Source organism: Botryllus schlosseri, chromosome 3, assembly GCF_051294905.1.
Source record: "Botryllus schlosseri isolate E-star chromosome 3, Bs_hap1, whole genome shotgun sequence".
In the NCBI taxonomy this organism is placed as follows: domain Eukaryota; kingdom Metazoa; phylum Chordata; class Ascidiacea; order Stolidobranchia; family Styelidae; genus Botryllus; species Botryllus schlosseri.
In genome coordinates this window covers 16,204,802-16,230,756 of record NC_137238.1, presented here as the reverse complement: position 1 = coordinate 16,230,756, position 25,955 = coordinate 16,204,802, and the positions used below count along the sequence as shown (strand labels likewise).

Here is a 25,955-nt window from a genome sequence, read left to right as displayed (position 1 = left end):
GCGTCTATAGTATATAATTAAAGATATAATATTATTTTTATTGAGGGATGTAGGAATTAGGATGAGGAGTGAAAACAAAACCGTGCTTTGTCTGATAAGACGTTATATAATATCCAGTGGTCTGGTTAGTTAGCCAGACGAAATAACGATGCAGCATCGTGATCTGAAATCGTATTGTAGATTGCCAACCCACTGATAGATGCGCAAGATGTGAGTCACGGATGAATGCACCGACAAACATACTGCAGAGCCGGCTAAAAGCAGCAAACTTTGTAGTCCTAGAGCTGGCGATCCATGCGTCCAAATTTGAGGCATCTGGTCTTTATCGTAAGCTAATTCCGAAAATACAAAATAAAATCTCGTCAGGGCAATGTAACTGCTCCAAAATAGCCGTTTAAGGCCGACTGTTCTGAAAAGTGAGAGCGCTGCAGCAGCATGACCGCAACAATTACCAATTACGCCCAGTGATTGTTCAGAACAATGCCGATTCCCAGACTTTCACGACTATTTTGGGATGGTACCATTGCCTGGAAATATACTTTTATTGCGGAATCAGTGCGACACTATAGCTTTCCATTAGGACCATACATATCAAATTTCGACGCTTGGATCGCCAGCTATGGGAATATCAATTCTTCTGCTTTAAGCCGGCTCAGCAGTTCGCTTCTCGGCGTATTGAATCGTGAGTCACGTGTTGCGAATCCATCCGTTGGTTAGTAATCTAAAAATTGTATACAATGGCAGCCGAGGCCAGCATAGCGGTAAAAATAAAAAAATACTTCGCCCACAAGGGCGCAGTCAAGGGCTTCCGCGAATGGATCCACCAAATTCCTTGTCGACATTTAAAGAGAATGCATTATAAGTCAATTGTTTTATGTTGTGCTTGTCAGGTCTCAATAGCAATTTAAAGGGGCACTGCACTCAAAAAATGATGTGGTCTCAAATTGAAGGGTAAAACGTAAGAAAAATTTTGGCCGCAGCCATTTTCTTCAGAACGCCACCGTAATGGAGCTGCAATTTATTGAAATTTCCACAAACACATCCGGCTGCAGCTGTCGCGGCTCCGGGTCATTTCTTAACCCGTTACATGGTACGATGACTTCATCGTCGCACTTGACGCGATCGCGATTGTTAGGCAGTCTCGCAGAGAACGAACTTTAGATAGTTGTCAGCCGATGTTATGAAGTAAATATGTCTTACACGCCAAGGCGGTCTAGATACGGCTTTCAACAGACGATGTTCAGTTGGGAGATTTATTTCTAAATCAGGCCTAGTGTATTCTATTTCTGTAGAACAGAAATAGATCATGTCCTTTTCTTATGTATAAAACATGATCATCACCAATCACTGTGCCCCATGAACACTCAAAAGATCATAGCGGTCATGATTGGTTTTGAATTCGGGTTCGAGAATCATAAGATGGGGGTATTGTAAAATTATGGCTGGGTTATTAGTAAGATGACGATATATATATATGTTTTTGGGGTAGGCTGAGGAGTTTTGGGTTCAGGATAGGTTCATATAACGTTGGATTACGGTTAGAGATGATGAATTTTCCTGCAGGTCCCGAACCCTTAACTAATTTTTAATGTATTGTCATGTTCATGGGGAACCCTGATTGGTGGTGTTCGTGTTGTGGAAAATAAATAACTCTTGACCTGAAAAAACGTCTACGGTATTGTCTTGCTCTACCCAGAATCTTCATAATAAGTTTGTTCCACTTTGTATTGAGGATATTGGATATACATACAAATACATTGACATGATTGCAAGTTGCAATGACAAGATGTGCCGTTCAAAGTACTGGACACTAACTACATTTTGGAACGTCATTTTTATGCAATACAATCGCAATATATTTTGCCAACTATTGCGAGGTACCATGAGGAACATATGATGTGTTACGGGAGATGAAGAGTCAATGTAAACCAATTACAGTGGTGGGTGATGGTAAATATCCATCAATCAATCACCAGTTTGATGTATGGCATGTCTGCAAAGGTAACTGAATCCTGTTATTATTTGAATCTTCCTTTGCCTTGATAACCGTTTCTCAGGACTGAAAAAAAGTTGGTGTCTCTGGGTAAGAAGAAAGGTATGGAAGACTTGCTACTATGGACAAGAAGCATCACTAATCACTTGTGGTGGTGCTGTCAGCATTGTGGCCAAGATAGCAGTGTAAGTCTGCATATCTACTATGTCATTCACCACATATTAATAACTTCTTATATAACGATATGCGATTGCAGGTGCTAAAAAGAAGATGGATATCTCTTCTGCATCACATCACCGGCGAACATGAGTTGAGGGAGAGGCATTTTGACTGAAGACCAAGGCCTAAGAACTAGATAGTTGCAATGCGGATCTCCTAGTTTCAAAGCATTAAAATCCTTCATAGAAAACAAATTTTTGATCCGGGATTCGTAGCAGATGACTACTCTGTTCAAACATACTTGTAATTTTTATGACTCATCACATCTGCATGCCTCCTCTTTACATCGCTTAGGCCAAGGTGGGTGTCTGATACCATAGACTACTCCAAATCGCTTCGACACCTTCCTTTCATTTTCATTGTATCGCATTTTTATGGTGTATTGAACTGATAAAATTGCTAATGAACCAATGATGATAACACCAGTTATCAGAGCGTGGTCAGATCAGTAAATTTCACATCTTCCTTTTTTAGGAGCATTGGAAGTTTATCACAACGTCGGCATTCCACCAGAAACAGCGTTCTAGAACTTCTAACTTCTAAATATCCCTGCGTGACAGAAATAATACATCTTTGCCAATAAGTTTTATGACGTGTGCAGTGCTATGTAGGCAGCTTACTAGCTCAATTCAATTCTTCCAGTTACTAACAACAACTGCCCCCTTGTAATACTCCGGCTATTTTCCAATTGTCTGGTATTTATTAAAAATTCACTGAGTAAGCAAAGTGTGAAACACGGCTGCCACTGCTGGAATATAGAATGCGAACAGTTCGCTGTACACCATACAGTAACTGATTTCGATTTATATAGCAGAGCCGCAGTGTGTTCAATCGCAGTTCGTTTTCTATCGGCCATTTGAAACCGACGTACAGTCCACCATCGCCATCAATAATCCATTCCAGTATGTGTCGTTTTCTACCAGGACCATGCAGTTGATTGTTATTATTCCAGTTTTTTCTGTTCACTTTGAATAATGTTTCAAAAATGGAGGGTTGTATATGTAGGACAAAATCGTCATGTTCTGTTATGCAAAGCGACCCTCCATTCCCCAGCAGCTCCATTATTTGTTGTATCTCCCTGCAGCAAACACACTCATTCTCGACTCTGGTTTTCTGACGATTCAGAGACATGAGTTTGTGCTTCTAGAGTTGCAACGAGACTGGCGAATTCCTCCTCTTAATATTGTGGCTCGAATTGATACGGCAGACTCTCACCAAATATCATGATATCATCAAAATCTTCTTTAGAAGTAAATTCATCAACCAGATCTTCTTCCATACCAGTAATAATTTTAACAAATTAGATATTATCTACGTGTCAAAGGAATTGCGTGAATGAACTGATGAAAACAGATAATCATTTGGAAACTGAGAACAACATGATACGATAAAAATATTACACAACAATGTTTGTACCAGTCTGTCTGCATTCGTTCTCGACTTAATGGCGCTTCTTCGATGAACGATCAATGTCAACCGTGCAACCAATACATGCTTTCCATGAACAGGATAGACAGGTTGTGCAGAGCAAAATGGAGATGAATATGGCCGTTATAGGACTGCTTTCAAGTACAATTTTGTAAACATAGCTATTTTATTACAATATCCCATCTCCGCATGGCCGTTTTCAACTGATAACGCCACAAAAGCTATGAACAGGTGACATGGTCGACATTGCAGATCCAGTAGTAAGGAGAATTGCCCCGTGAACCTTTGAGAGGAAGGAAGACACACTAAACTATCATTTGAAATTAGGCGAACAATTTTTCAAATATGAACAACACTACTGTGCAGTCAGTAATAAGCTGTGAAATCACCGCTCAATATTACAGCTGTATGACTAGCTTTGCATCAATATATAACTGTAATGGCATCTCAATTCTCAGTATCAGTCATCTGGCAAATATCATAGAGTCATAAGAAGCTTCAGACACAAATCCTGAATTAACATCGTACGTTGGTTGAGCGTCGGTACCGTACGCTTATACTTAACAGGATACCGCCCTGGCGCGAGACATAATTCCTTCATAATATCGGTTGACAACTGTCTGAATGAAGTTCGTCCTCTGCGTGACTGCCTAATCGCGTCGAGCAAGTGCGACGATGAATTCATCCTGCCATGTAACGAGTTAAGCAATGAGCCGGAGCCGCGACAGCTGCAGCCGGATGTGTTTGTGGAAATTTCAATAAATTGCAGCTCCATTACGGTGGCGTTCTGAAGAAAATGGCTGCAACCAAATTTTTTTTTTACGTTTTTCCCTTGAATTTGAGACCACATCATTTTTTGAGTGCAGTGCCCCTTTAATGTAATTGAAATTGTAATTGAGCAAAATTTTTATCAAATTACAATTACAATTACAATTACACAAAATAAAAATGCTTCAATTGCAATTACATTACAATTACATTTAAAAATGTAATTAATTACATTCAATTACAATCACAAATTACAATTGATCCAACTCTGATGTCAATCCACTATGACGTCCCAATTGATCCTCCACATTTTCTTGCTCTGGTTTTGTAATGTAAAGAAGCTGTGAGCACCTCGACGTAGGAGAAGAGATTTTCAGATAAACCTCCGACGCTGCAGAACTTGCTACTGCCACAAATCTAACCAGCACCTCCACCGTCAATGGTGATGGTACGCAATCTCGCTCAGTTAAAGTAACATTTTGGAAATTGATAACTAAACAAAAGGTTGCGGTTTGGCCGAGGTTGCTGATATTTTTCTAATCGCCGCCATGAGGGCTAAGCAGTGACATGACGCAGGTTGATGACCTTTTTCTTTTTTAAGTCATCATCTTGCAAAATCTTCGACATCCATGGTCACTTTATTACATACCATTATTGATTATTGAGAGGATTTCACCTCTTTTTTCAAGAAATTGAAAGTGTCCTTGGAGGACGCAGGAATGTCGTCTTTTTCGTAATATGTCCTCTCTAAACATTAAAGAGCAAAAATGGGACTAGGACGCACCTAACGCCAGGATTAGTTACTAGATGAACGAAAAAAAAAACAGCCCGACGGGTAATTCGGGAGCCAGATCTCTTTCTCTTTCCCTCTCTCTCTCTCTCTCTCTGGCGGGAAAAAATACTTGAAATACCTGACAAATTTTATATTGCGAAAGTTATTTAGGTATACACTCAAAATATCATCAAATGAAAGTAGCGGAGTTTTAGATTTGCTTGATTAGGTGCGGTTTTTAGAAGGTGGCTACTGAAGAACTTACACAAAGTAGAATTATTTCGTTACTGACCCCTCCCGAGTACTCGTACCCATGGCTAAGAACCACTGCTGTAGGAGGCGATGGTCGTCCGGATCACATCGGTTTTTGGTGAGAAAGAGGGGAGCATCTACAGCCACATGTGCTGTACGCGATACCATGTAAATCAGAGGTCTCAAACTCAAATGTGCTTGCGGGTCAATTTCTTAGTTTTGATGACGCCACGGGCCGCACCACCAACAATCAGACTCGAGTCACCTTTTTCGTATGACTTGACTTGACTCGAGTCACTTTGCTAAAATGACTTGACTTGACTTGACTTGACTCGGCTTATCAGAAATGTGGATTGACTCGTGAATCGGAGCAAAATATTCGAGTCAATTTCAAGTCATCGAATAATCTGTGTGGATAAAAATCCCTGTATCTATCATGTGTTCGGATTGTTCGCGAAACGCTGGTGTAACACGTGAGAGCGACCAATCATTCAATGATCGTGTGTTTTACTGAGCCTTCATTGCTCTCTCACAAATAAATTGACCACAAACGCAGTGATCAAAGCTTACAGCTTACGTTGTCGTTAACTAGTAGTAAAGTAATTTAATAGCAAGATATCCATTTATGTTCTCTGTTCTCACCTTAGCCAAACCACTTGTTTTATTGAAATTGAATTTGAATACAATTTTATGTACTCCTCAACAATTGACGCAGGCTCGAATTGTATCATATCAATATTTAAATGGGTAATGCATTGCATCTTAGGGTTTCGATTCTCTATTCTCTAACTATTAACTGAGGCTATGCAATTACTCACGTAGTTCAACAGTTCTACGTGTATGTGAGCGACGCATCGCCTTCTTGCATGTATACTTGACTCCTTATTCGCTAATCGTTTCAGAATCAATGACCACTCAATCTATATTTCATACAGCTATAAAAATGCAATGACGTAATCATGCCTCATATTTCGAAAGGCAACTTGAATTGAATTGTGACTTGACTCAACTTGACTCGAGTCACTTCCAAAAATCGAGGGCTTGACTTGACTCGTGTCACCTTCGAAAATCGATTGACTTGACTAGACTCGAGTCAAAATGTGCAGTGACTCGAAATGACTCGAAGGTAGTGACTTGGTCACAACACTGCCAATAACAGGGATGTTCAACGCAGAATTTTCATGTAGGCCTTATTTGACGGTTGCTTGAAGACAAGCATTTCTCAAACACCAGGAAAATGTAATTTAACTGTTGTACTATTGACTATTCACTCTTGACACGAAAAAAATCATATTTTCAAATATTTGAATAAAATTGTTTTAATGCCGGGCAATATTTACTCAAATACTGACTTATATACATCATGCGAGAGGATGCATCATGACATCATCAAACTGTCGGGTTATAATATTGTAACTAGTGGACCTTTGACGTGCCACAATTTTATGTAGACGATTTTAAAACTACCCAAGATTGATCTGATATCAGAGCATTTGAGCGGTGTAGCTTAATCCGATTGATGATATAGTCGTGATAACGAGGCTATAGCCACTATGCCATTGCCAAAGTCGTATCAAATCAGCGTCAGAGTGTGCCTTCTATTATTTTGGAACATAAAATACACATAACATCACATAATGCACATAAAATCGCGCATAACGCGAAGACTATTTTCCAGTTGAATAAATCGGTCAAGAAAATATTCCACAGCATATAGGCCCAATTCCACAATGCATCTCGTATCCCATGATGTGGTGCTCCGTACCCCGAAGGGGTCTACGTACCCTAATTAAGAACCTCTTGAACAGAACTGTCCAATCGCCGATGAATCCATTGGTGTTACAGCGGTGGATAGTACTACTACCTTACTCGCCACCGATAATAACATGGATACAGAGAACAGAAAACACCCAGCATGTAACCAACTATACGTTACGGGGGTCACATAATGCCGATGGTTGCCATACTGCCTACACAACGCAAGCTACTACCTTTTGATATACTACTATTCCTATTGACAGTTTCATGGATTGATGTATCCGTACGATTGCCAAGTCACCGTTCCGAGTCGCAAGTCCTTCAAGACTCGACTCACTCTCGAGTCACTTTTACTTAATGACCCAGTTAATCCGAAATCGAGTCATTTTACGAAAGATCGCACAAAACCAAATCAGTCACGAATCATCAACGGGTCATGTTTTATCATCATGAAGTAGAAATGTAACGTAATAGCTGATCTTCTACCGCATGCTAGCTTTTAAAAGTGGTTTGATGATGTATTTGTTGGGATTCCAGTGTTTTTATAGTAGTTTTAGGGTGGACTTCAAGTTACTATATCTAAAAAAGATATGTGGCACTGGAATATATTGTCGATTACTTGAAATTCCCAAATGCCGTCGCGGGCCACACAAAATGCTCTCGCGAGCCGCATGCGGCCCGCGGGCCGCGTGTTTGAAACCTCTGATGTAAATGATATTCTTTGATAAATACGGTATTTTGTTATGATGTATATATTGAGTTTGATCATGTTACTTACGACTGAGTATACTATTCAAATTACCTTCATAGGCTTCATAGTAGCATGCCTGTTGGTACAACGGTGACAGTTGCAGCGAGTGCTGGGGCCGCCGCAGCGGTTGTGGCTTTTGCTGGATTTGTGGCTTCTAAAGTAATTCCATACCTCAAGAAATTACGTAAGTTGAACCAAATATTCGCGTTAACTGCATTACATACATGTGAACTTGAGAAATTTGAAGGTTGGCGTTCGTGAACGAGCCTTAATACGGCCTACAGTGTGAACCTTTTTCATCTGGTAGAATTTTTCACGTCAATAAAACATGTTTGGTTTCAATTCTTCACATCTCAACTTCGAACCACTCGCCGCTGACAGCATGAAAAACAACATTTTGTTCGAATGTGCAAAAAAATGGCTACTATGGAGTTCGAGCCATCATGTGTCTGATTAAAATGGCAACTTTTGTCGTTCGTTTTGATTTGGAATATTTCTCGGCTAAACAAGTTGTGGGGTTTTGCACAAGAACGTCAACTAGTGCTTGGATGGCCAAGTCCTAAAATATCTTCTGCTCGCATATCCAAATTACCGCGTATTTTTCGCGAGTGAATAATGCTTGCTGGCAGAAATCATTTTTGAGAGCTGACACAAAGGTCCAACAGGCTCCAGTTTGTCGAAAGGGTGAAAAACTTACATGTTTGTGTTGAGGCTTTTGCATCATGTCTTGGAGAGTAAGGTCCAAACGATCAAGAAGACTAGGCATACATTAGAGCTCGCTACCTTATGATACGTTGCTCCAACTTGTGTTCTTTTTTTCGATTTCCCATTTTTTGTCTAGCGAGTAAATGAGTAGAGCAAATAATCTCACGATACCGCGTGTTTTGCTCTTTAATCTTTAACTCTGCTCAATCTAACTTGGAATTCCTAACAGTTTAATAACAGTAAAGTAGCATTTTAGACTACCACAGAAATCTGAGTTTTATGGCATCTCGCGACCCAAGCCTCGCCCATGAAAAGGAATTCATTTTGATAATAATGCAATAGTATGCTTCAATTTTACGGACATGTATGATATATAGAACGCGCACACCACAATTCTACCCCGATTTCAAATTATGGTGAATTGAATTCATATGCATGTCGCAGTTGTACTACTGTTTATCTACCATGATTGCAAGAACGGAACTACTCCGTGCCTACAACGGAGCAAATAAATATATCGAAAGGTTTTGCCATCCAGCATCGGTCATTTCGGGCCCAGGTTTTGTCGCCTATCATGTTTTTGAGACCGCATTTTAGTACCGGTTTATTGGCCAAAACTTCACGTCTTCATATGCCCCGACGCAGAAGCGATTGACCTCGAAATTAATGACTCTTATAGGCCTGAACTTGCTCGTTGCTCACCCCTACACTAGTTAATCCCGGCGGTCTTCGACCATGTTTTCCAGGAAAACCAGTCGGACAAATCTTAGCATGAATTCTCATGATAAAGCCATATTTTCTGCGAGTCTCGCATGTTGGCTACAGTACTCAGCATGATGATCTTGGATACGTAAAAACTCTCGCAAGACTTCTTGCACTAAATTCAACAAGTATCACATAAATATTAACATATAGGTCTGGCACCGTGTCTACCCAAAATTATACATTTTGCGGTCGATACTTTAATAAACCTTGAAGGGGTTACAGAAACTTGCAAATATGAGTCTGTAGTCATGGTATTTACTACTATCCTCGTGCCTCGCGCTAGTCGAACAGTTGTTACGAAAATATGATGATTGTTTAGCGAAAGAAAGCAGAAAGTCAATTTAACGTCATTTTTCCAGCCTGTCGCAGGCTCAGGCGGGCTTATATACCTAATATATTCCACTACACCAGCTTCCAAACCAGGCGTCTGTTTGTCTAATAATTATAGTGCAAAAATAATAATTCACTGCGGCTTGTGAGAGGTACGATTAGTGATGCGTCGTTATTGAGTCTCAACTACAACAGTTACACTGCCCTTGACTCTTCTATTACGATTATTCAATTATTCATGATTTTCATTCGCACCAATCGCACGACCGTAGTCCTTCGCCAGGTAATTTTTTTCATTCGCACCAGTGCAAATTGCCACACAGGTTGAAAAGCACTGAGTTGCGGTAACACAAGATTCCTCATCTATCACTTCCGTTAATCTGGTGAGTTAGTTCATTGAGGCGGTTGATATTTTATCTACAGTAAATTTTAATAGGTTGCGTTCACTATGAAATCTCTTTTAATCCTCATAACGTCACGTTCCGACTAAAACAGAGGTATCATAGATACAAGCAAACTAATATAATCTTCAACCGCAGGATATAGCTACATTTTCCGTGATTAACGACTGAATTCAGTATATTTGTGCTACTACCGTTGTAGAGGAACAAAAGTATTGCTCGCTTAGAGCCCCATGATCCTTAAGAATATATGTTATGCATAGGCTTGAAATGACGTATCCCACTGAAAAACTGAAGTAGCATAGCAATTTTCACGTCATATTTTGGCATGATTCGATACGTCCGGCCAACAAACGACTAATGGTTTCGAATCATGTCCACGACCCAAAGTGAGTAGGCCTATCACATCGCTGGCCGAAAAGATGACGATTATATTCTGGTAAACATGGTTGAATCGATGAATCAGAAGAACCAAACTTTATTGATTAGGCAAGAACATTATGAACACACTGTAAAAGCGAAGAGTCTTTTGACGAACAGCTATGTTAAATGTGATGCATTAGAACACTAATTTTATTTCAATCAATGTAAGTTTCAAGTCTTTGTTGTTGTTTTTTTCAGCGAAGGTCAATTCACGAACGGCGGAAAGAGCTGGATTCTCAGGGAGAGGTTGGAAACTCTTGAATGTTTTCCTATTTCTGTCACTAATATTTAGCTAGAGCCAATACTATTATAAACCTCACAATTAAATATCAGTAAATCTGTAATTGTTATGAGCGACAATCCACCGCTATTCTTTAATTTGATGAAATTTAAGCTTGTAGCTTGGAGCACGTAGCAATTTGTACGTTTACAAGGATGCTATTGTGTGTTTTTCGTGCAATCATCGTTTGAGGGACATATTATTTTTATGTTAGAGCAGTGTTTTTCAAACTTTTTCCGGTCGCATACCACTAATTGTTTCTTTTGACTATACCGCGTACCAACTAGATCTCAAATGACTTATTTAAGCTAAATAGACCAGTACTGTTGGTAATTGGAGTTGTTAATACAGCATAACACCAATGAATAGTAGGAAAAGTCGATATAATTTGTTACATACTTCTGTAGACAAATTGTCTATGAGGGGTAAAATGTGGAAATTCGGTAGACCGGTAGCGAATTCTGCAGCTACATCTCTTGAAATATGTTGTCATGTTTTGAAAATTCGCGCCTTCGATTTCATATGGACGAGTGCCGAAAATTTATTTCCTTAAATATAGCTGTTGGTAAATGGTATAATAACAGGCAACGCTTCCAACGACCCCTTTGGGTATGATCACAAAATATATGCCGCCAAAATTGAGACACAGATATTTTATGGAACATATAATTTTTTAGAGACTGTAAGACTACATCCTGTATAACAGCTGTTCTCAACCTGTTTGTCTTCGCGGACCCCTTTCGGACCGTCACGTACCCCCGCGGACCCCCACGACGTTTTAGACATATTTAGCTTAATCATCATGCAATTGTTATTTGTCATGTGTAAATGATAACTGTAGGCTTGGTGATAAACAGCAACAAAATTAATTTTCCTGAAAATATTATTCTCTACTATTCATGTAAAAATTGGGTTGACTATTATTTTGAAGTGAATTCTGCAACCTAATTTCCTGAAATACGTGGTCGTGTTTTGAAAGTCTTCCACTACGATTTGATATGGACGACAGCCAAAAATAAATTTCCACGAATATAGGTGGTAGCGAATGTAATATTAACGCGTAACGCTTCCGAAGACACATTTGGGTATGATCGCAACAAATATGGCTCCAAACTTGACGAACAATTTTCTGTAATGAACATATAATGTCAAGCCTGATAGCCATTTCTATCTAGCAGCTTATTTTGAAGTTATTATGGAAAAAGTGGTTTTGTTTGTTTGTTTTGAGGTATTCATGTTGTTTGTCGACTACTATGGTCATTTACACCAGGCCGATATTCCTCATATCCATTCCGTAACTGCCGCCTTATAGCGCGGCCCACTTCTGTGCCTTTTGTAAGTCACCGCTTACGCGGATGAGGTGGAGAGGGGGAGCCTAAGGAAATAGTGGTTGTGTATATCACAGGAGAAAATAGATTTTTGTAAATATTTCGAAGTCACGGTTATTGACCTTATACTCATACAAGATTTTTCCCCAATCCCCAACAAAACATCCCTATATGTATGTATCGGTATAAGCTAGTGGCAATGTGGCAATTGAAATGAGTCTGCACGGCAGAGTTGGATCAATTACATCATTTCAGTTCAATTACATTACAATTGCAATTACTCCATGCTAAAAATATCAAATTACAATTACAATTACAATTACTCCTTGCATGCTTCAATTACATTACAATTACAATTACAATTATTGCTGCTGAACATGTATCATAAACAGACATGGGGTAATCACGATTAGTAATCGTAATCGATTACGACGATTACAGCATTTTCAAGTAATCGTAATCGCAATCGATTACATTCGAAAAAATTCCGAAGTAATCGTAATCGTAATCGACTACTTCCCATATCTAATCGATTTCTCTGTGAAAGAACGATTACTTTTTATTTCTGCAAGAACTATGACATAAACTGAACAGTGAACATTCGTGAACAAGGATGAGATATTATACCAGGCTCGTGACAGCACGAACGTCTGATTTTCAAACGTCACAGCTCATTATTACGTCAGAAGCAGCCTAATAGGCTTTGCGCGTCATTGCGTAAGAAGTATCCGCACACTAAATAGATATTCGATGTACGTTCGTCGAACATAAGTGTCATTGTAAGAACACCCGCCGTGCTGTATATCAGGTTATCAACACGTTCCACACGCCACTACCTCGCAGCAGTATAATTTATCTCCGCTCTGCCTAGTTTGAAATAGTAACTTATGGTTGATGCTCGGTTATGCTTGTGCTTACTTAAACGCAATTTGACCGTAGCTGCTTGGCGAGCAGAAGGCCTATCTAGTGCGTACGTACACCGTACAAACATTTGAAATTTTGTACTCGCCAAATAAAACATTGCGATTTCCCCCAACGAAGCAGTAAACATCAACACCTGGTGATATATATATCTATCTATCAAAACCGAGCCGTTTTTGCCGTTTCTCGTAACGCCAGCTTGTAGTACAATATCTGTATTTAGTTGAAGGCAGAATTTTAGGTTCGCTTCGTCTTATTCTCATATGACTCTACTGGGAACGGGCGCCAATCGTGATTTCGCAATTCTTTACTCAACATTCGGACCTGCCGCCATGGCCATGGGCTTATATATCATGTTAGCATGGGTTGTAGCTGGAATCAGAACCAAAACAGCAATTCGCCCCCCATAGGGTGGTAATCGCAAGTTGAAGAGTGAATTTCGTCAATAATTGCATTATATTACTATTGATTTTTAATCCTCTCTCAACCCCCGATGGTCAGATTTACCTGTAAAGTTTGTTTGTTTGAGGTAATCTTAGTGTTTGTCGACTACAACGGTCAGTTACACAAAGCCGATTTCATGCATTTTTCATTCTGTATCTGCCGACTTGTAGCACGGCCCACTTCTAGGCTTATTGTAAGACACCGCTTACGCGGATGAGGCGGCGAGGGGGAGCCTAGACAAACCTCCAACAATTAGAAAGGAATTCTGAAGTCGACCTCGGTCGGACTCGAACCCGCAACCCAATGGCGATGCTGCCGTGGATTATACCACTGCGCTCATCAGCTACACGTAGAGCTGGGGGAACGTAATTCATAATTATGACCTCTGGTATCTTGTTATAATTACTTTAGTGTATGTTGTGAATTCGTGACCTCTGTTGTTATATAATCAAACGATATTGCAGGGGCTCAAGCGTAGCAGACTAGAAGAAAAACTTTCGTGAGACGCACAAACAAATTGTCATGTCTTTATATCTGACTGCATGTCTAGCAACTCAAGTTGTAAATTACCAGGGTCAGTGGCCACATTAACTACAACAGGACTTGAAAAAATTTTCATCATGGGGAAAAAAGCATTCATTCCGTCACTGCGGCCGTTGAACTTAACAATCAAGTCAAACGATCCATTGGTTTGATGGTCAGATAGGGTTGTAAAACGTGTTGCAACATCACCTGCACTTAATTAAGTCTGATGATGAACAGACTTAAATTTGAGTGACAATCCAAACGCATTTGAGTGTGAGCATACTTTTTGACGTCAGTTGAGTAACGAAATCGTTGGTGAGTAGAGAATCGCTACTCGACAGCAAAGGAATTGGTCTCCACCCTTAATTATAAACTCCGGATTCCAAGCCAAGGACGTGTAATTTTTGAATATCAATTTGTTTGTTTGTTTTAAATTGATTTTATAATCTTTTTTTGGATTTTCCGACGTCAATGGGAGCCACAAGTGGGCTAGCTCGGAGTCGCGGTTGGGAATCACTGATCTAGAGAGGATTTTCAAGTTAATTAGATCTCTCGAAAATCTCTGTAATTTTGTTGGTTTACGAAATACTTTTTGAGTCCCCTTCGAGCTCGCTCCCCACCCTATTGGGAAATTCAGGGTGCGGCAATTATGGCCCTGGCAAGAATGCAAATCATTGGGCGCGACAAATTGACGTCTACAAAAATGTGCAATGGGTACATTATGACGTAACAAGCAAATGACGCATCTCTTTTAAAGGGAGTTTGTTATCTGATTAGGCCTCTTCAGCGCAATCCATATATTGTCTTCCAACATAGCTTCTAAGATGCAAAATAAATGTAATCGTGAGTAATCGTGATTACTTTTCCAATGTAATCGTAATCGTAATCGACTACTTCCTGATTTTGCTGTAATCGTAATCGTAATCGTAATCGCGTCATTTAGAAGTAATCGTAATCGCAATCGATTACAATCATGAAGTAATCACCCCATGTCTGATCATAAATGTATCATAAATTCAACCGTGCTCCTTGACAACCGTAGCGTCGTATTTAACAACAATTCAAGCCTAGTTCATATTGTGTGGTAATAAATGCGTTTATGTGCGTACATAGTATGCTATGTAAGATGTCAGTGTGACGTAATATAAGCGTGTTTTGTATGCTCGGTAATTATGGCTCACGTAATTGGAAATGTAAAATGTTATTTACCTAATATCTTACGGGATAGGATTAAGGATAGGGTGCAGTATGTTGTTGAAAAAGTATTATAATATATGCACGTGTTGGATTTGCGTATATAGTATATAATTAAAGAAATATTATTATTTTTATCGAGGGACGTAGGAATTAGGATGAGGAGTAAAAACAAAACCGTGCTTTGTCAGATAAGACGTTATATAATATCCAGTGGTCTGGTTAGTTAGCCATAGACGAAGTAACGATGCATCATCGTGATCTGAAATCGTATTAGAGATTGCCAACCCACGGATAGATGCGCAAGATGTGAGTCACGGATGAATGCACCGACAAACGTACTGCAGAGCCGGCTAAAAGCAGCAAACTTTGTAGTCCTAGAGCTGGCGATCCATGCGTCCAAATTTGATGCATCTGGTCTTTGTCGTAAGCTATTGATGTACTAATTCCGAAAATACAAAATAAAATCTCGTCAGGGCAATGTAACTGCTCCAAATTAGCCGTTTAAGGCCGACTGTTCTGAAAAGTGAGAGCGCTGCAGCAGCATGACCACATCCAAATACGCCCAGCGATTGTTCAGAACAATGCCGATTCCCAGACTTTCACGACTATTTTGGGATGGTACCATTGCCTGGAAATATACTTTTATTGCGGAATCAGTGCGACACTAGCTTTCGATTAGGACCATACATATCAAATTTCGACGCTTGGATCGCCAGCTATGGGACTATCAATTCTGCTGCTTTTAGCCGGCTCAGCAGTTCGCTTCTCGGCGTATTCAATCATGAGTCACGTGTTGCGAATCCATCCGTTGGTTAGTAATCTAAAAATTGTATACAATGGCAGCCGAGGCCAGCATAGCGGTAAAAATAAAAAAAAACTTCGCCCGCAAGGCCTCAGTTCAGGGCTTCCGCGAATGGATCCACCAAATTCCTTGTCGACATTTAAAGAGTATGCATTATAAGTCAATTATTTTATGTTGTGCTTGTCAGGTCTCAATAGCAATTTAATGTAATTGAAATTGTAATTGAGCAATATTTTTGTCAAATTACAATTACAATTACAATTACAATTACACAAAATAAAAATGCTTAAATTACAATTACATTACAATTACATTAAAAAATGTAATTAATTACATTCAATTACAATTACAAATTACAATTGATCCAACTCTGCTGCACAGTAGGACATTTTATCTCAGTTGGGCATTTTGTCGATGTGAGCTCTGGAGTTTTACTAGGTATGAAGCGAAACTGCCTCTTGACTTTCCGAATTTCAAGAATGCAAATTCGGTTATCAACTATTTTGAGGCTTCGCAATCCTCCTGAAAATGCTTCACGGCCCCCGACCCCGAGGTCCGAGCAGCATTTTCAGGGATCCACGAAACTCCAAAATGGTTGATAATAAAACCTAAATATTTTTTATAATTATGGAAATCATGAAGCCGTTTCACTTCGTAACTCCTAAAACTTCAGAACTAAAAAAAAAATAGAATTGCCGTCTGAGATGAAATATCGCATTGTGCAAACTCATTTTATTTGCCTACTGGTACAAATATATTGCTGTTTAGAGAAAGGTCATTTTGTTGCTGTTTATCATTAGGCTACAGTAAATATTTTCGCAAGACAGGCGACGACTGCGCGATAATAGAGATGGATTTGAACTAAAACTTGGGGAGGAAGTCCGCGGGGGTCCATGACTGTCAAAAGGGGGTCCGCATAGACAAAGCGACTGAAAACCACTGACCTAGCTAGACCGAGATACTCATAAAAAAGACTTTGGGCTTTACCACATGATCAAGCCTTGCGAGGAGATAGATATCCTGCAAATACCAGCCAACCTCAACAGCGATTCTTTAGTCGCTGAAAAGTGTTGTATCGTACGCAGCCCATAGCTCAAAATGGAATGAAAGTGACAATCATGATATTTTTTGTTGTATTTGTAATTCTATAACAAAATACTTTATTTTTGTGGTAACTATGCCTGTCGTCCACGTTGAAGAGCAGAACGATGTACTGACGTAAGGTTCCATAACTGGGGTTGGTAAACTGCATGGCCATATTACATCGATATTGAATTGTTGCGGCCCGCGGCCTCGACGAAATTTCAAGAGTGGCCCGCGACCAGTTTTGAGTTGGCGACCCCTCTTTCAAACAATGTTTTAAACAGAGGCCATTTTTGGAAAAACAACCTTTTTTTAGTTGTATAAGTAGGCCATGATTGTGTAAATAGGCCTACTTCCCAAAAACATGTTGTATGAGCCTACTGACGACGATTACACCCCGATATAGCCTAGTGGCGAGACAGCGCAGTTGTATAATCCAAGGTCGACTTCAGAATACCGATACCTAAGGTTTGGAGGCTTATCTAGGCTCCTCCTCACCACCCAATCCGCGGAAGCGGTGTGTTACAAAATGTCTTGTAGTGGACCGTGCTATAGGTCGGCAGTTACGGAAAAATGAAGAATATCGGCCTGATGTAAAGGACCATAGTCGACAAACACCACGAATACCACAAAAAACGACATAGCCGACGTAGGTTATACGATATGGCATGGTTGTAACCCTCGAAATAGTTGGTTCATCAGCTATGGTACGGAATTGGTACGGAATGAATGTTCCTATGACGATGATCGGCGACCGCAAATATGCTGCAAGACGAAGTAGTAGTGCTAATGATATTTTGGTGCGTATGACAGGTGTGGAAAGGCTATTTCATCAATGGAGCTGTATTTACTCGATATCTCCAAATGTGACTATCAATCTTGACGTCAAAATTGCATGTATTCGTGGCGTCACGTTTTACACAAAGACATTAAAACATGATTCAAACAATAGCCTTGTTTTGAAGATGTTTGTTTCAAATTGATTTGTTTCAAACACAACCGTATCCATAGGACATTGGATAATATGTCCATTGTCCATTGCGCATGCTCAATTGGACGATCTGGGCAATTTAATGGCCAAAATCCCGTCCTCACACTATCACGATGAGGCAAGGGTTATAAATTCTTCCTATCTTCATTTTTGAACCAAGGTGCCTTTTTAACAGACCGGGCTCGGTGGTCGCGTTAAAAATGGTTTTCATACAATCCCGGCACAGTATGAAAAACATTCTCTGTAATCAATTGCGGTGAATCCACACGTTATCTGTTCTGGATTATTTTCTCGTTTCTACGCGGTTAAAATTTATCCACCTTGCTGCACTGATACATGAATATAGGCTAATTATTTTTATCATACTTAGTTTACAACAACGTCCGCTGTAAATTCGATCACTTCGTTTGCGGTCAATTTATTTGTGAGAGAACGATGGTGGCTCATTAAATCCTTGAATTATTGAAAGATTGCTCACTCTCACGGGTTACGCCAGCGTTTCGCGAACAATTCGACCATATGCAAGATACAGTGATTTTTATCGACACCGATTACTTGATGACTTGAAATTAACTCGGGAATTTTGCTATGAGTCATGAGTCAATCCACATTTCTGATACGTCGAGTCAAGTCAAGTCAAGTTATTTTAGCTAAGTGACTCGAGTCAAGTCAAGTCAAGTCATACGAAAAAGTTTTCTCGAGTCATCCCAACACTGCGATGGCATGAGAGGATATGGCTGTGGATGAGAGAATACTCTAATATGAAGTTCGGACAATATACAGAGGACAGAGCAATAAAGATCAGGTGGAGGTAAATCGCGTCGTGCGCCAGAATTTTTCCAGTTGACTGTGGCTTCGCGCCCCCTTCAGATGCTTTCATGCCCCAAAGGGCGACGCGCCCCCAGTTTCAGAACCAGTGTGTTATCGTCGTTTCGGGTCCATAAATAGTCTAGTGCAGTGGTTCCCAACGTGGGCGATATCGCCCCCCCCCCCCAGGGGGCGATTTGTCGGTCCAGGGATGCAAAAATAGCCAAGGCGGCGATAGAGGGGCGAAAACGGACGAAGCGGGCGATAGGGGGCGATGCGCGTTGAAATGGCTATATTGGCGTTCATGACCCTGACTGCCACACATAAACCCCCGATTGGGATGGGGGACCCGAGCTCGAAGGGGGCCTACAATTTTTTCGCGAATTTACATTAAAAGAGTATTATTTTGGAAATATAAACAACTTTTTCAAAAAAAAATTCGCGCTGCGCGCCATTTCGTGGTCACTTATTTGTTACTCATTGGATACCCTTCCTCCAAGAAATAATACGCACGAGGTATAGAAATAGGCATCTCGGCGTCAGCTGTTATCACACCCTGACGCACCAAGACTTATGAAGTTTCAGACCATGTAACATGCGAGAAGAATGCCAGAACGAGAAAACCTTTGCGGAAAAGGCCTGCCTTTATGATGATCGACTTCGATATATATACGATAAACATATATGTTTAATGGTCCATAGGCGCCTAAATGGCTGGCGCCAAATCTCCCTGTCCTGGCAATCAGAACCCCAGAAAAATGCCATCTCGCAGAGAAAAATTAATTTCCAGTGCAGAAATACCAATTTGAAATCGTGTGCGTCTGTTTAGTACGTATGGGCGATTTGAATGTCTTTTGACATAGCAGACAGGCCACGAAATGTCATTACGTAACGGAGTCATCATACCCACGGGTCCGCCCGAATATGTTCAATTATTATTTACGGGCCCTACAATTTCTAAGACACCTCACTCAGCTTTACCGGTAAATCTGAATACATGAGCAGAGAGAGCATAAAAAATTGACAGCAATATATATCCAATTCACGATCATATTGACCGATTTAACCATGAATGACATAATTTTTTCGCGCTTCGCGCGAATTAAGCCCACTAATCGAATAGTCCAACAATTTGTGCTGAAAAGTAACGGCAAAGAGGTATCGGGGGAGTATGAACTGAGGGGGGCAGAAGTTTGCTTCATCGCCATATGGAGAGGGGTCAAGACCAACTTATTGGGGAGGGGGCTGACGAAGTGCTGTTACGGTTCTTTTGGAATCAAGTCTGAGAAATCAGCTTTTTGTTAGTCAACTCACCAAAATTTAGCTGGTGAACTGATATTTCGAGGCCGAGCCGAAATTTTGACCCCTTTTCTTGGTCAACTCGCCGGTGATTTCAGTCTGTATGCCCATTTTTCGGTTCCCAATATTTGGGGGAGGAGGGGGGGGGCGATGATCGGTGTGGAGTTTGAAAAGGGGGCGATGAGTCGAAAAAGGTTGGGAACCACTGGTCTAGTGGTTCCCAACGTGAGTGATATAGCCCTTGAGTGATCGATTTTGAGAGAAAAAAGAAATTAAGAAAGGGGCGGGTGATTTTGAGGGCGAGATCGTACGAAGTAGACGATTGGGGGCTAACATGTTAAAACGTTGTGTTTCAGCATTCAATTAGCCAGCAATGAACTGTCACAAAAATTCACCAAAATATAAATAGGTCAACTCGGCACAAACTATCCTCCGATACCGGAATCGCCGCGAAAGGTGGACTTTTTTTCGCCACTTCACCAGCGATAAGAGTTACCTGGAGTAGGAAATCTAACATATCTGATCTCCTTGATGTTTTTGTTGTGTTGTTGTATTATACACCGACACATGATGTACAAACACATGATCTGTACATATGCATTCCTTCAGTGCATGACACGCAGATGCCGCTCGACAAGGAATGTGCAGATATAGCCTTGCAAGATTTTTCCAGTCTTGCACCACCCCTCCATGCTATTTCGGCATTGCCAAGCACCAAGCGGGACAGTCATGGATACCACTTTTAGTAATCAGGTCGTTGATCTGGCCCGGCCATAGATTGAACTAACGACCTACCGATCAAGAAGCCGGACGGTCCACCGTTACGCTATATCTTGCAGGCTGTCTGTAATAATTTCCCGTTTGTTTGTCCTCTTTTTCGGATACGTAAATATAGCGGGCTATAAATCGATGTCGAGCTTGATAAGGGGGCTATGAGTCGAAAAGGGTTGAGAATTACTCGTCCATAACATATAGTTCAGTTTCCTCTAACAGCAAATAAGCAGTCACCATTACTGATTTTCAGATGTTCGCTGGCTACAAAAGAACAAATATATGGTATCGTTAGATGAAAAAGACAAATTGAATTCGACGTGGACAGTTAAAAGAGGATCTGAATGTCTGCCGTCGAGACGATTCCGGGATATTGCGGTCAAACATATCGAGAAAACCGAGTCGACGGAAGATGAGCTTGCAATTTTATTAGAATTGGACCACAAGAACGTCGTGAAAGTCATCGGTTTTGGAGTTACGGGGGAAGAGGAGCTAGTACCTTATCAGTATATGATAATGGAGCTGTGTGACTGTAATCTAACAGTGTTCATGGAAGATCGTAAAAAAACAAACATGACGGTTGACACATTCAAATCCATAACCGGCCAATTACTCGATGGACTTGGATTCATACACGGAAAAAGGCTCATTCACAGAGATATTAAACCTGATAACATTCTTGTTATCAATAACCAAACATTCAAATTTTCAGATTTTGGAATATCCAAGAGGATTCCTGTTGGTACAGGCCGTGTTACTCAGACTAGAAAGGGCATAGGATCCGACGGTTATCGTCCGCCAGAATCGTATGAATCGGATGCTGAATTGTCAAGAGGGGCAGATATATTTGCTCTTGCCATTGTTCTGGCACAACTTATCAGCAAAGGCCAACATCCCTACGGTTCGAAGGATTTGGATTGGCAATATCACATCAGAAATAGCAACAAACACCCCGATTTTTCGATTTTGTGCATTGAAAATCCTAAAAGAGACCAGCTCAAAAATTTGCTTACGAGGATGCTATCGAAAAAGCCTATTGATCGCCCTTCTATTTCATGTATTGAAGAAGATCAGTTCTTCAAGGATGAAATTTGCGGTGAGTAATAACAAACGTGATAGGTCCGTTGTCCGTTATCAGTATTCCGAGGTCATAATATACTGCGTTTAAATTATTCGATATGTAAGACACGTCCTCACTTTTTGTTTAAATTGTTCGTGTTTATAGAATAGCACGTTTATCCTCTATGTCTGCTGATAAATCGCGAGCTGCTGACCTCATCCAAGTCACCGATTTGCTCGTCAGTCGAACCTAGAGATCTACTACTACTACTACTACTACTACCACTACTACTACTACTGCTACTGCTGCTGCTGCTGCTGCTGCTGCTGCTACTACTACTACTACTACTACTACTACTACCACCACCACCACCACCACCACCACCACCACCACCACCACCACTACCACTACCACTACCACTACCACTACCACTACCACTACCACTACCACTACCACTACCTTTACTACTACTACTACTAGGTAGGGATTCCGGAGTTGACCTTGGTCGGACTCGAACCCACAATCCATTGGTGTTGTAACTGTGGGCTGTACCACTACGCTATTCCGCCACCCACGACAAATATGGTTTGGAGCGCGACCGTAAAGCAAAATTCGAACACTAATGCGTAGCCGCATGAGCGGGATATTTTATCCTCGTAGGTTTAATCGCGGGAATTCAGTCCAAGACTTTCTTGGAGGCCGTTCTACGTCATTTTCACGTCAAGTATTTTTTACAGTTTTGATGTTGCTGTAGTTAGAGATGCCACTTGGGACTAGACTTCAAACAGTTCTGTTTGAATTGTCCTCATAAGTCAGCTAGTTCAGTATTCATAGCGCCTTCAAGTCGCAAATGTTTATCTACATGTCTTATGTCAACTATTAATACAGTACTTTGCCACTATACGACAATGGTTCGCGAAACATCTTGGAAAATGTTAAAGCACAGTTTATGATTCACCACTTTATTGTCTATTTTGACATCGATGATGGATTTGGGTGACTTAAATATATGGATTTACATTTAGATAACTCTGGAGGCCTACGCAACAGACGGAAAAAAGAAAATCCACAATGAATGGATGAGGGATTCATAATATAATCTTGGAAGAGCAATGAGAGAGTGTAAACATTATTTTGATATGTGTAAATTCCATAATCAGTAATAAACAAATGTAATTGGGTCCGTGCTATTATTGGTCGTTTCATATATTAAGTTCGTTATATAGTCAAGCTTCACAAAGCAACGACTCGAAAAATATTTGAAGTTCGTGAGACCAAAAGACAGGACACGAGTTGGAAATCCTAGATTTGAGAAAGTATCACTGACGGTAGGTGATCGCAGAATTATCAATAACAATCTCAACAACGTTCGCTTCTATCGGTTGAAATTGAGTCAAATTTGTAGATTGCGTCAGTAGTTATAGACAGCCAATGTGTCCAGCCACGCCCTGCATTCTAATTTGAGTTTACCCGCTAATTTTCGAATTTACCGCAATTTTTTATTTTCGAATTTCTTACCGCCTCACTGAAATGCGGATTAAAACTTGACGTAAGTTGTCCGATATGCATATTATTAGATAAGGGGTGGGCAACCTACGGCAGTAGAAGGGAATTAATATGTGTTGGCAGCCGTCGACATGCAAATTTAAGTTAGTAATTCACTCCAAGATGTTTGAGAGATTTTAATTTTCTTGAAATTTTCTTTGCACTCCACGCAATTCAACATAACTTGATTTTTCGATTAAAATATAGTAGCGTCCTTCTAAATCTGAGCAGGAATCGGAATTGTGTGCTCCTCACGAAATAATTTTTTATGGTACATTTGGGCGATTTCAATATATTTCCACTACCGATACAATCGACAATCCTGATCGGGGGTCAAGAAATAACAGCATGCGACGGAAGTGCATGACTTATAACAATTGGCCCACCCGAAGATGCATTATCATTTATAAACTGCCCTGAATTTTCGAAAGCACTCCCTCCATGACCTCTACCGGTGAATCTGATCACATGGGCTGAAAAATTATAAATATTTGACAGTAGTATGTACTACTGTTACTATTAATTATGGTATTCATTCGTGAATCTGAAAAATTTCCACGCTCTGCGTTACAATATGGAATCCTAGAAACTATTCATAGCATTGCCACTCGCGATTTCGGTGCGTACAATAAGCCTTCGTGAAAAGTAAATAGTCCGGAGTTCACCGGGAATGGATATGGACAGATTAACATAGGTATTTTTCGTCCAGTTTGTTCATTACGGCTATATGCCCTGAAATGCGGCCTTAGGCTACATAGTTAATTGAAATGTGGCCGTGATTACCAAAAAGGTTGCCTATTTAAATATTAGATGATGTGCTCTTTTTGACATATGACGATAAGTGCATGGGGTGCAAACTGTTTGGCCATCGCCAAGGGAGAAATACATATATACCGAAGATTTTGATCCATTTCGGCAAAGGTTTCTCACTGTCGATCTTTTCGGCAGCACATTTCGCGGAGTTAGCCAAAACTTCATATGTCTTGGTATGTCGTGGCGCGGTAATGGCCGACACCGGAAGGTATATTTCTATAATTATATACGTAATATTTTATTAGGGAGATGGGTATACCCCTATTAAAACCAAGACATCAAGCGATGTCAAATTTTAAAGAAGTTTAATAATTCTCCAAACAAATACTGCAAAATTTTTGTTGATTTCAGAGACATTTTTGTCCCCTCTTCGAACTCGATGCACTAATTAGGGGGTTCGGGTGCGGCAGTTAAGGTCCTGCATGTAACAGGTGATTACAGAGGTGAAAGGCTTATCTAGGATCCTCGCTATCCGATCTGCTTAAGCGGTATTTTAAAACAGTCCGGAAGCCGGCCGTGCTCCAAGTCGTCAGATTCGGAATTATAATAACGAATATCATCCTGGTGTAAATGACCATTGCGGTAGCAAAACACCATGAATACCGCAAACAACCACGGACGATAAAGCGCGTATACAATCAGCAATTCGTTATTACATCGAACACAAAGGGGATGAATGACTGAGTCGCTTGCGTTGCGGCATTTGTTTACTTATAATAACGACAATTCGGGCTGGATTGCTGCATTTCCCGATCAACGTTCGTAAAGCCTTCAGGAGAAAAAAATGAATTTCAATCTCACGCACACACAATAACGCACTGTCGGATTTCACGCTCCAATCAATATGACTGTGACGAACATCTGGCTCACAAATTATTATGAGCACGGCAACGTGGCTTGTGACGCTTATGGGCGCAAAGCAATTTAATTTGGAGGAGAATGTGCATTTGCTCTTCTAATCTAGAGAATAGAAAGAGTTTTGAATATTTGGAAAATTGAATACGAAAGTGTAACATTTAGAACGCTTTCGCACTATTTGCTGTATCGGAATTTGTCAAATTTCAAGGCTTATCACAATCTCAAAATATTCCACCGCAGATCAGCGTACCAAATCTTTCCTTCGCAGCAAATCATTTGTGCCGAACAGATCTCAGCACTGTAAACTCGTTGTCCAGCAAAAATAATAGCCTTCAGCCCTTTCGAGCCAGTAACTTCTATTTTGGCTGTTATAACAAATTGGTACGTGCGCTTAGTAAAAATGCTCGAAATGGTATACACGCATATAAAGAGCTTGGGAAGCACTGGATTTACAGAATGCGAGACTTTTCAACTGTAGAAGTAGAGAAACGTGAAAAAATGGATTTTTTTCCGGGATTCCGCTTATCACGCACAAGTTGGATTTCTTGTACTACCGTGACCAACACCATGCTTACTGAAGGGCCATCATCCTCGCCGACGTATAGCACTATAAAGATGTGATGAACGTCTAATTTCAAAGAATTTATTCGGTAGTTTATTTGCATC

At 40.4% G+C, this 25,955-nt stretch overlaps 2 protein-coding genes and 1 long non-coding RNA gene across 3 annotated transcripts in view; all 3 read left to right on the top strand.

The window, feature by feature from the left end:
* The window catches only part of LOC145434950 (uncharacterized), a 236,662-nt gene that overhangs the window by 70,036 nt on the left and 140,671 nt on the right, over positions 1–25,955 (top strand). The gene's annotated exons all lie outside the window — the stretch shown is intronic.
* Positions 911–3,110, top strand: LOC145434962 (uncharacterized). Its single transcript, XR_013913645.1, has 3 exons — positions 911–2,001; positions 2,058–2,178; positions 2,250–3,110. It is a non-coding gene; the product is annotated as an uncharacterized LOC145434962 (long non-coding RNA).
* LOC145434946 (cyclin-dependent kinase 2-like) lies at positions 7,902–23,422 on the top strand. Its single transcript, XM_080312173.1, has 4 exons — positions 7,902–8,125; positions 10,764–10,811; positions 21,267–22,109; positions 23,099–23,422. The coding sequence occupies exons 1-4, from the start codon at positions 8,014–8,016 to the stop codon at positions 23,146–23,148; spliced, it is 1,053 nt and encodes a 350-aa protein (XP_080168299.1). The 5' UTR covers positions 7,902–8,013; the 3' UTR covers positions 23,149–23,422.